This window comes from Pongo abelii, chromosome 8, assembly GCF_028885655.2.
Source record: "Pongo abelii isolate AG06213 chromosome 8, NHGRI_mPonAbe1-v2.0_pri, whole genome shotgun sequence".
NCBI classification, from domain to species: domain Eukaryota; kingdom Metazoa; phylum Chordata; class Mammalia; order Primates; family Hominidae; genus Pongo; species Pongo abelii.
In genome coordinates, this window is record NC_071993.2 from 12,346,884 (window position 1) to 12,359,282 (window position 12,399).

A 12,399-nucleotide genomic window follows, 5' to 3' on the forward strand; every position below is an offset into this window, starting at 1 on the left:
GGAGAATTAGTTGCTAGGATGTGCAAGGTAAGGAGATGGATGTGTCTCACTGCTCCCTGGATGGACTTCAGAGCTTCATTTCCATGTTCCGGGATAACTCTTAAGTTCTAACCTGTTGCTCCTTGACTTATCCCTCCCCTTGACTTCCTGTTTTCCAAACTTTTGTTGCCATCTTTCTTCTATGGTTGATTCCTTTTTACTCAGCATTGTCCTTGGGATCTTTTTTTTAGTAGAGTTTCCAGAGGGAACACAGAGAGAAAAGCACATGTTTAACCAGAATCTTCCTTTTCCTTTTCTTTCTTTAGTCTTTGCATAGCTGCTATGCTAGTTCTTATGATTATTTTTCTCAATGATATGAGTTATTCCTAGGCTAGTTATTTGTAGTTGTGTGTTGAGGAGGGGCCAGAGTGGTGTTCTGAGTCTTCCCTCTGAGTTCTTTCAGCCTCTGATTCCCTCTAGGCAATGAAGATGAGCTGCTGGCTGGCCCTTTTCAGCCCTTGTGTTACAGGTGATCAGGGAGTATCTGGGGCCGATGGTGTGGGTGGTAAGAAGAACCATGACAGTTGGAGGCAGAGAAAGGCAAATTTATTAGAGAAAGTGTGGAAATATGTTGCAAGGGTACGATGGGCAGGTCAGCAAGAAAGGAACTGACTGCAGGGAGACAAAGGCTTGCTGGGGATTTTATAGGATGGTACTTGTGCTGTGTCCTGAAGAGGGCTTTGTGCAGTACTGATAACACCAAGGTTGCAGTGCTCACCTGCATTTTTCTGTCAATTGAGGGTGAGGTGATAGCTGGGCATGGAAAAATAGTGAGTTACTTGAGCAGGAGGGCTGTGTGTCCTGGACCATGAAGAAAGGCAGACTTATAGCTTATCTACCTTGTCTTTTTGTTTTCCCCTGCTCTCGCCAGTCCAACTCCTTTTCCCTAATGAGGACTGCACACCTCGCTTTGCTTCTGTCTTCTTCAAAGACAGTGTGCCTGTTTATTTTCCCTCTCTCTGTCACCCTTTGCTGTGGTTCAGTCTAGATGCGGAATGAATTTCTGACACCAGCCCGCACCCCCTGTTTTCACTGTGCAAAGAAAAGATTCTTGATTTTGCCCCCACAGTAGTTCCATCATCTGTGTAGACAGCTCTTCAGACATTCGCTTCTGGTGTCTTCCTTTATCACATTCCATCTTTCTTTTCTTGAGAGAACTTTCTCATATACTGAGGTTCAGAGTCTAGATGATTCTCAGTATTATCAGAGATGGAGTTTTTATCCCTTTCCCTTGTTTTTAATGATATCTGAGAACAGGACAGAAAGGTTTTATTCTGTCATCTCTTCATGCAACTGTACTCTCATTTATTTATTTCTTCTTTTTTTGAGACGGGGTCTCACTCTCTTGCCCAGGCTGTAGTGCAGCAGTGTGATCTTAGGTCACTGCAGCCTCAAACTCTTGGGTTCAAGGGATCCTTCTGTGTCAGCTTCCTGAATAGCTGTGACCACTGGTGTTCTCCTCCACACCTGGCTAATTTTTAATTTTTTTGTAAAGACAGAGTCTCTGTGTTACCCAGGCTGGTCTCAAACTCCTGGGCTCAAGCAATCCTCCCATCTCAGCCTCTCAAAGTGCTGGAATTACAGGTGTGAGCCACCATGACTGGCCTTGTTCTCCAATTTTAAGGCTTTTATTTTTATTTATTTATTTTTGAGACAGTGTTTTATGTTGTCACCCAGGCTGGAGTGCAGTGGCACGATCTTAACTCACTGCAGCCTTGACCTCCCATGTTCAAGTGATCCGTCCTCCCACCTTAGCCCCGCAAATAGCTGGGACTACAGGCGCATGCCACCTCGCGCAGCTAATTTCTGTATTTTTTGTAGAGACAGGGTTTTGTCATGTAGCCCAGGCTGATCTCTACCTCCTGAGCTCAAGCAATCCACTCACCTCAGCCTGCTAAAGTGCTAGGATTATAGGTGTGAGCCACCACACCTAGCCTAGTTTTAAGGCTATTTTAAGACATATAGTCAGTACCCCTGAAATTGGGACCACACAGTGCCCAAGTCCTTTTCTTTCTTGATGGTTGTTTGTGTTTTTTTAGGGACGATCCACCAACACATTCTCAGCCAGACAGTGATGAGGAAGCAGAAGAAATACAGGTTGGTACCAAATAAAATAATCTGTTCTGTAGACTGTTGTAATTTAAATGATCTCTGAGATGGTTCTGACTCGTAGATCTTATCTTACATCTGATAAAATGAGAAATTACGTGAGAATCTTACTTTGACATATATTTTCACATATACTTTGTGTTCCAGAAAAGATGTCTCCTGTTGGATTTATAATTTTTAGATGGAGCACTGCTTGTCAAAGCCCAGCGCAGTATTTAAATTTAATGTTTTGGTTTTTTCCTCTTTTTCATGCAGTGGTCGGATGATGAGAACACAGCCACGCTTACGGTAAGAGCACAGCAGACTCAGCGTGGGGACAGCCTCACACTATCACACAAGGGTTAGCGTCAAGGTTTAAGTGCGTACCTCTCTAAATTCCACTCACTATTTCATATATTATTTTCCCTGTGGGCTGTCGTTTTTATTTTGAAAAATAACTTGAAGCATCATTTAGCAGGCAAACATGATTTGCCCTTTTTCCCTTTGATCGCAAAGGAAATATTTTGAGTGCATAGTTGCTGCCTTGACTTATTTCTGTTAAGCTCTGACGCTCTTCAAGAAGGAATTACGCCTAACATTAAACTCTGAGATTCCTGAATCTCTGGAACATAAAGTGAAAATCTGTATTTCCTTATTCAAGTATATTTATTTAGTTAGTTAGTTGTTTTGTGTATTTATTTTTGAGACAGATTCTTGCTCTGTCGCCCAGGCTGGAGTGCAGTGGCGTGATCTTGGCTCACTGCAACCTCCGCCTCCCAGGTTCAAGCTATTCTCCTGCCTCAGCCTCCTGAGTAGCTGGGATTACAGGCACCTGACACCATGCCCGGCTAATTTTTGTATTTTTAGTAGTGACAGGGTTTCACCGTGTTAGCCAGGGTGGTCTCGAACTCCTGACGTCATGTGATACGCCCGCCTCGGCCTCCCAAAGTGCTGGGATTACAGTTGTGAGCCATAGCACCTGGCCTCGAGCGTATATAAATGGCATAAAAATTACTGTTTCTTTCAAGCAAGAGTAGAGAAGTATGTGACTTTTACCAGTGTTTTACATAAAAATGTAGAAGTTATCAAGCATATTACAGTGTTTCAGGATAAGAGTGCTGTTGTGAAAGTTAACCTAAAATTTTTTAAATGAAGTTATTTTTAAAGGAGTGAGTGAAGCAAATGATCTATTTCTAAAAATAGGTGAATGAAACTCCTCATACCTTGAGTTGAAAGGGGAACGTTTTTAGTGAAACTGCTTACAAGTAAATGTAAAGGCAGAAATATAGAAAACTGGCTTTGTGGGAGGGTTTGTTCTAATCCAGCTGTAAATAAGAAGATACTTGTTTATTTTAATGAACGAGATATGATTGCCAGGGTAGAAGAAAAAAAAAAGAAGTGGAGCTGCTCAAAACTGACATATTTCTTTAGGTATAAAAAGGGAAGCCTGCCAGCAGGTGCCTAAGTGGAAAGTTTGCGTGTTTCATTTACTCCAGATGCCAGTCAGATCACTCTCCTTGTATGAAAATTCCATTCAGTGTCATGTAAATGTTACTTATCTGCCATACTCAGGGCACTAAACTGGATTCTGTGAGATAAACAAAGATGAATATGATTTGATTCCCCCACCATTAGGGAGTTTGTAAACCGGGGGAAAGGTGACACAGGCAGGGGGAGATGACAGTGCTGTCAGATCAGAGAGAGCAGTTACAGCTGAGGGCACCAGAATGTCTGACAGGACAAGTGGCATCTGACCTGGATCTTAATAGTGGTGGGGAGTATCAGTATCGACTCGTTTTTAAATATGTATAGATGGGCCTGGCACGGTGGCTGACACCTGTAATCCCAGCACTTTGGGAGGCCAAGGCGGGTGGATCACTTCAGGTCAGGAGTGACCTCAAGTCTGACCAACATGGTGAAACCCCATCTCTACTAAAAATAAAAGAAGCTAGTCAGGCATGGTGGCAGTCACCTGTAATCCCAGCTACTTGGGAGGCTGAGGCAGGAGAACTGCTTGAACCCAGGAGGTGGAGGTTGCAGTGAGCCAAGATTGCACCACTGCATTCCAGCCTGAGTGACAGAGAGAGACTCCATCTCAAAAATAAAATAAAATAAATATGTATAGATGATAGATACAGCAATTGATAATATAAAGAGGGGTGTGTGTGTGTGTGTGTGTGTGAGATACAGCAATTGATAATATAAAGAGGGGGTGTGTGTGTGTGTGTGTGTGTGTGTGTGTGTGTGTGTGTACCAAACTCTGTTCACTAAGAAGTTTTAGAGTCAATGACAGGTAACATCCTGGTAGCAGTGAGCACTCCTGATGCCTTCATCTTGGTTTCTAAATACCATTCTCCTCTGAACAAAATTGAAGCTTCTTGGAGATATTCCGGACTGGGTTTGGGAAAGTAAAAATGAGTCTGCAACAACTTGTGCCAGAAACTATGGAAGTGCTGAAACAATGATGGGACATGACAAAAAGATGCCAGAAGCTAGCTTTGGGCTCTCGCTGTCTAAAAATATGAGCATCATAACAAATACAGTTTGAGCATTCTTAATCCCCAAATTCAAAATCGAAAATGCTCCAAATTACAAAACTTTTTTAAAAGACTGAGTATCACTGTGTTGCCCAGGCTGCACTCAAACTTCTGGGCTTAAGAGATCCTTCTGCTTCAGCTTCCTGAGTAGCAGGTACTGCAGGTATGTGCCAGCATGCCTAGCTCCCAAAACTACGAGCACTAACATGACACTACAAGTGGAAAATTCCACACCTGACCTCATGTGACAGGTACAGCCACAATGCAGGTGCACAACCCAGCTCATTCAGCCTTCCCAAGGGAAAAATGAAATTACCTTCAGGCCATTTGCATAAGGTATATATGAAACATAAATGACTTTTGTGTTTAGATTTGGGTCCCATCCCCATTATGTATATTCAAATATTCTGAAATCCGAAACACTTCTGGTCTTACCCATTTTGGATAAGGGATACTCCATGTGTAGTGTAAGAATAGGTTATGACCTATTGACTAAAATAAGAATTGCTGATTCCATAGTGACATACATAAGTGATTAAATAAGTGGGGAAAAAAGGAAGCTTGTCTTTATAGTACTAAAGGCACTAACTAATGCATGTAGAAGGAATGATGGAATTAGGAATTACTATTTGGCAGCCATCGTAATAATATTTGATTGAATAGATGCTCAAACTAGTGGGTGAATATACAGTGAGAAAGAGGATATTTCCATCTTCTCTAAGTATCTTCACCCAAATTACTTACTATTTGCGCAAAGAAAAATAGTAATGTTACAATGCAAAGACCTGGCAGCCAAGTGATCAGTATTAACCTTGTCAGTGACGGGACAGACCTGTCATGCGTGCCTCCTTGATAAGATACCACCTGTCACAGCTGCGCAGCCTGAGTCTACCTGGGAGGAGACATCCAACAGACTCAACTTTTAGAAATTGTATAGAGTAGTTGCCCTGAACTTTTCAAAAACGTCAAGGTCATAAATGGTAAGAACAACAGAGAGAGGAACTGCCACAGATTGAAGAAGATTAAAGAGACCTGACAACTAGATTTAGTCCATGATTCTGGCTAGACTGGATGCCTGGACCAGAAAAAAAGTTTCAATTTTTTTTTCTGTAGAAGACGTTACTAGGACACTTGGCAAATTTTGAATAAGATCTGTATTGTGTCAGTGTTAGTTCCATGATTTTGATAATTTATAGAAAATGGTAAAAGCATGACTCTCATACACATATAAAACTCTTTAATGCATGTTGAAGATGTTATTTAACTCATGAGGGAACCAGACAGATGTTAGAACTGGTTCAAAAGAGAATCCAAAGAAAAGATATATTTTTAGATCAGGAATATTGAAATGAGTATGTAAATGAGGCAAAACTGGTTTTGCCTCCCTGCAGTATAGGAGAAAAGACAATTGGACCTCTTCCAGATGAGATAGAAATTGCCTGTCCATAAGAATTAGTTCATGTCGCTATCACTTACCTAGAATTTGCCAAGTTGTAAAGTAGCTCACAGACCTGGCTAAAAACAGATAACCTAGAAGGTTGTGCTGTATATAAACAGTACATAGTCTTCCACTTAAGACTGTGCATAAGCTTTTTATAATTTAAATTTGTTTTAGGATTCTTATGGCAGGTTTTCCTAAAGTTGAATAATTTTGAGGATTTGAGGGAACTGATCACATCTTTTAAAAGGCATACATGTAAAGTAATCCTTAGATGTCAAGCTTTATGGGATAGGAAAATTAAATTGCTTCGTCTTTGAAGGTTGAATCCTTTCATGTTGTAAAGTTTGTGCAACAATGCCATTCATAGGAAATACTGCCAGTGCCGATCTCACAGAAGTGGGGTTTATGGCTAGAGCGGTAGGGAAGCCAAGTCAGCCGCTTCAGGCAATTATAAGGAAATGGCCTCACGTAAATCATAATTGCTTTGGATGGGGAGAGATGAATGGAAAATAAAGGACTCAGTGCTGCTGTTCATTTTGAAAACCTTTCTAAATTACTCTAGTCTCATTTCATGTATCTAAGCTGAAGTCATCTAGTGGAAGATAGAGGGGCAGCCGATGAAGCAATTAGAAGATACTGTTATTAACCAGTCTAGAGGTCAGATTTATCTGTAACAGAAAGAAAGGCAGCCTAATTGGGCCTTAAGCTCTCGTTTTTATTCCCTAGCCTTTGCTCAAAGCTGTTTCTTGTTTTGGGGGATATATGACCATATTTTAAAACTCATTTCTTTGGTCTTTTCTCAGACTCTTGTCACAGTTTTTTCTCTCACATAGCTGGGTTAGATCTTGGGGATCCACATAACTATTTGATGTCATCTTGGAATGTGTAGTTAATTCAAGATGTAGTCTGTCTTTTTTTTTTCCTATGGGAGAAGTTGATTCCTGGATTTTTTCGGAACTTACAGTTGCCCAATAGGGGGCAGCAATCCTCTTTACAGGGTATAATGACAATTAATGACTGCGTGGAGAATCTGTTAATGTTTTTGTTTTCTTATGTCTCTTGAGGGCCCCACTTCCCCCTCTCTTACTTACCTTTTTTTGTTTCTTATGTCCATAAGCTCCTGTGATAGTGACCTAGGCTCAAGGCAGGACATACTGACATCAGGCTTAATTAAGTTCCTGTTTAACAGCAGTACTGCTATTCACTTCCGGGTCGAAACAAACACATAGAATGTTTTGGTCACTAGCTTATATAAAATATGCATTTTAAAAATCATCCAAAAAGGAAAGAACGTTTTAACTTGACCAAGGTTCACATTTTGAGTTTTGCTTGTTTTAAAACTTATCTGGAAATAGCAGTGTTTAAATACAGTTTGCCACATCATTTATTTTTCATTCTCTCTGTGGCTTTGGGGAATACCATATGTCTAAGACTCTTCCTGCAAGTGGAAGGGCTTCTAGCTCTTCAAATAGGGATGTTATTTCTGACAACTGGAGTTTTGCTACAGGTGATATTCCACCTGTCTCTTTTCTCTTGATGAATGCTGGTTTTATGTCGGTGTACAGAGAACCATTCACTCCTTCCTCACATCCTCAGAAACTAGTGACATGTGTCATTTCAGCTTTGCAGGCTTTGATTGTCTGGAAAATACCATTTAAGCAGCTGATTATTTTATTTCTCTTTTTAGTAAATGTACTTGATCACTGATTTTATTTAGCTGGGTTCAGAAATTCTGATAGTAATTTGTATTCTAAATTCTGTTTTTAACACCCTAAACTATAACCTTGAGATTTTGATCTTGTTTTCCATATATACTGTGATGATATTGACGTGCCCAATGATTTCTTCTCTCTCTGTAGGCACCAGAATTTCCTGAGTTTGCCACTAAAGTCCAGGAAGCTATCAATTCCCTCGGGGGCAGTGTCTTTCCTAAGCTTAACTGGAGTGCCCCAAGGGTAGGAACACATAAGTAATTCTCTTAGTGTTTGAATATTCTTTGTTTTGCTGTTTATTTCATTTCATATCCCTACAGAGGGTCTAATTATATTCCTAATTCTAGGAAAAATACTTTGGAATTTATTATTAATTTCCCTCTACTGTTTTACTTTCTGGATTTTGCTGTACACTTGCCTGGGTCTGTGAAATACTGTATATTCTGCCAAAAGGTAGTTTCCACCTCTTGTGTTGCTGATTGTTTTTGAATTCTGAGGAAATTCATACTCTGCCCTTTTCAAAACTTCAGCTGTTCAGTTTAACAGAGAAATTTTTCTTTGTTGAAAAGTAATAAAAATAAAAGTGTCATAGGCTATAGAAATAGAGTGGCTAGAGAAGTCAACTGATCTTTTCTTAAATTGTGTCTTATTATTTTAATACTGCATTGACAAGATTTTTATAATAGTTAAGGCCTGTGGAAAGATCCGTTAGTTGTTTTAATCCAATAGAAAACAGTTTTATGTCACCAAAGCTTATTTAAGGAATCAGAGACCTATTTGTAATTTCAAAAGTTATCTCATGCCTTTTTTATTCTAAAATGAATGATAATTTGTACTTAATCTAAGTTTTGTTTTTACTTTTATTATTTTTTTGTTTGTTTTTACTTCTAAAAATTAATTATACTCTACATGTACAGAATTTAAAATTTCAAATAGATTTGGAAGCTTGCCATGAAAATCAGCAGGTCTTGACACCTGTTTTACTTCACCATTTCCTACTCCCCAGAGGTAGCTGTTTTCAAATATTTTAGTACTTTTCTTCCATGTAGTGTGGATAACTGGATAGCGGTTTGCAACTGTTAGTTTTCTCAAAATTCTATTATATCCTGTGTCTGATCTGTCTGTGGGAGAGGTGTATTTTTTAAATGACTTAATTATTCTGTAATTTTTAGGCATGTTCCACTGAGCTTTGTGCCTACTTTGCATTTGCCTTCCCATCTTTTGTTCTTATGTATAAGACATTCCCCATTTAAAGTTGTAGTGGTTCAGAATAGCTCACCTCCTTCTCTTTCAGATTTGATAGATGTGGGATGTGACTGCTCCAGCCGCCAAAGTTCAGGTGTTTGGCTGCCACTCCCCAGAAACGGGAAGGGTGGAAATTGATCTCTCTTTTCTTGGAGAGTAGCTGGTCAGGCTGTTTCTTTACCACCTTAATCTTGTAGCCAAAATGTCAATGTTTCTGATACCTCATTTTCTTCTCTTCTATTATCAGTAAGAAAAACAATGAGAAGTACTTAGGCCTGGGCTGAAATGTGAGGACCCTGACATCTCAGTGTTCATAAACAAGTGTCTGAAATGCAGTGGTGACGCTCTTTGTTGTTAAGCATAATTTAACATTTGACAGTACTGCTAAAATTTACTTGACTTTCTTCTTTAAACCCTTGAGGTGATATGCATTATTGATTCTGTTATAGGTCTGAGCATTCATAGCAGCCAACATGGAATATGGACTAAATAGCATGTGCTTCATTCTTTAGGATGCATATTGGATAGCAATGAATAGTTCTCTGAAATGTAAAACCCTCAGTGACATCTTTCTACTTTTCAAGAGTTCTGATTTCATCACTCGTGACTTCACTCAGCCGTAAGTATCTCTTATTCTCTCATGTCAGTAGTTTCAGTATTTGTGCAAATTTCTCTATAGATGAAATTCCATTACTTATAGTACTATTATAAATCATAGCTCCATATAACAAAGCTATTTCATATTGCCAAAATGACCTGTTAAAGCAAATCTTTCTTTTCCCTTTATAGAAAATGGTATGTAATGAATATCTGAAAATGTTAAGGACTTTCTGTATCTCTGCCCATTAAACATTTCGGTAATTTTTTTCCTATTATAAAACTGATAAATATTTATCATAGAAAAGCAAAATTAGGGGTTACAGGTAAATAAAAACAGGAAATATAAAAGCACTCATGGCCAGGAGTGGTGGCTCACGCCTATAATTCCAACACTTTGGGAGGCCAAGACAGGTGGATCACCTGAGGTCAGGAGTTCAAGACCAGCCTGGCCAATATAGTGAATCCCCGTCTCTACTAAAAATACAAAAAATTAGCTGGGCGTGGTGGCACGCGCCTGTAGTCTCAGCTACTCGGGAGGCTGAGGCAGGAGAATCGCTCGAACCCGGGAGGTGGAGTTTGCAGTGAGCTGAGATCGCGTGCCACTGCACTGTAGCCTGGGCAACAGAGCAAGACTCCATCTCAAAACAAACAAAAACATAAAAGCACTCATGATCTTGCCACAATTGGTTCTTATACTTCTAGAATTCTATCTATAACTAAATGTAAATATATCTATCTCTACCTATATACAGATTTTTTTAATGGGATCCTATAGTTTATTTTTTTATTTTTTTATTGAGACAGGGTCTTACTCTATCGCCCAGGCTGGAGTGCAGTGGCACGATCTCAGCTCAGTGCAACATCTGGGTTCAAGCGATTCTCCTGCCTCAGCCTCCCAAGTAGCTGGGACTACAGGCGTGCACCACCACAGCCGGCTAATTTTTTATATTTTTAGTAGAGGCAGGGTTTCACCATATTGGCCAGGCTGGTCTCAAACTCCTGACCTCGTAATCTGCCTGCCTTGGCTTCCCAACGTGTTAGGATTACAGGTGTGAGCCACCACGCCCAGCCTATGGTTTATATTTCTTAGTGGGCTGCTTTTGCACTTAGCAGTGTGACATCATTGCATGTCTAAATTCATTATTTTCCATTCCCTTAGTGCTGCGCCTCTGGAGAGCTGTACCGTAACGTATTTGACCTACCCTCTGTTCTTCCAGAGCTGCAATGAATATCCTTGAGCTAACTCTTTGTGCACTCCCCTAATTTTTTCCTTAGGATAAGTTTCTAGAAGTGGAATTGCTGCATTTCTTTCCTTTTGCCAGTCACTCTATAGCTAAAGAATTTGACAGTGCAGTCAGCATTGTAGGCAGATGGAATACCTGCCCTGCTGAGCCGCAGGTGCTCTCTTTATGCTGCTTTTGTTGTCTTCAAATAGCAGCTATTTTTCTAGGTTTCTCTTCCTGTCACGTCTTAAACAGACCAGTTATCTCAGGTAAACTCATCTTTAAACTGGTCTTTGAAATAAAGCTATCCCAGAACCTAGAAGCAGGAGCATGAGAGTGAAAATCTTGTATAAGCATGCCACTTCCGCCCTGTCCAGTTGAGTTTGTCCTGCCAGTTCATTCTGTGTCGGACTCAAATCCTTTTTTTGAAGTAGATCCTGGCATGAATAAGTTCACTACATGACGGTTGTGCATCAACTCTGGCGTCTGAGCTCTGCAGCTTGGACATAAGGTTGTAGTATTATATTAATTAAAGAAAGGGAAGTTAAGTAATCAGTGAGTGTGGTTGTATTACATCGTATTACATGTTTATTGTACAAGGATTTTACTTGTATTGGTATTTCTAGTTTTATAGAAAAAAGTGTGTGTGTGTAGTGTGTGTCTGTGTGTCTGTGTCTGTGTGTGTGTGTTTAATAGACATGGGGTCTCACTATGTTACCCAAGCTGGTCTCAAACTCCTGGTCTCAAGTGATCCTTCTGCGCCTGAGCAAGTATTGTTTTGACATTTAATTGTCAACCCTCTGGTTGTGTTGGCACAGGTGTTGGTAACCTGTTTTAGTAACCAGTAGTATTTTCATTCTAGGAGATACCCTCTGAAAAATAGAACAAAGTTGTGCCTTTGTTTTCCATTGTAAAGCTTTTTGACATCTAATGCTTTAAGAGGTCTTAAAATATGTTACACTGAAAATACTGTCTACTTGATAATTCAACTGATAATGGTTTTTTTTTTTTTTTTTTTTTTTTTTTTTAAGACGGAGTCTCACTCTGTTGCCCAGGCTGGAGTGCAGTGGTGCAGTCTTGGCTCACTGCAACCTCCGCCTCCCAGGTTCAAGCAGTTCTTCTGCCTCAGCCTCCCGAGTAGCTGGGATTACAGGCGCATGGCTACCACGCCCAGCTAATTTTTTTTGTATTTTTAGTAAAGACGGTGTTTCACCGCATTAGCCAGGATGGTCTCCATCTCCTCACCTCGTGATCCACCTGCCTAGGCCTCCCAAAGTGCTAGAATTACAGGCGTGAGCCACCGCACCTGGCCATGCCGAACTAATTTTTGTATTTTTAGTAGAGAAGCGGTTTCACCTTGTTGATCAGGCTGGTCTTGAACTCCTGATCTTGTGATCCGCCCGCCCTGGCTTCCTAAAGTGCTGGGATTACAGGTGTGAGCCACTGTGCCTGGCCTTTATAAGGATTTTTATATGCCTTTAGTGTCAGTTGCAGTGAGAGTGGGAAGACACTTT

General features: G+C 40.2%; 1 protein-coding gene across 2 annotated transcripts in view; it reads left to right on the forward strand.

Annotated features, from left to right (window-relative positions):
• The window catches only part of CDC123 (cell division cycle 123), a 52,512-nt gene that overhangs the window by 11,915 nt on the left and 28,198 nt on the right, over positions 1 to 12,399 (forward strand). Inside the window, exons 4-7 of one of the 2 annotated variants that reach the window (XM_024253822.3) lie at positions 2,079 to 2,136; positions 2,404 to 2,436; positions 7,965 to 8,060; positions 9,575 to 9,681. In XM_024253822.3, coding sequence (XP_024109590.1) covers positions 2,079 to 2,136; positions 2,404 to 2,436; positions 7,965 to 8,060; positions 9,575 to 9,681 — 294 coding nt within the window. The remainder of the gene's footprint in view (positions 1 to 2,078; positions 2,137 to 2,403; positions 2,437 to 7,964; positions 8,061 to 9,574; positions 9,682 to 12,399) is intronic. The other variant, XM_054521918.1, reaches the window with a different exon arrangement.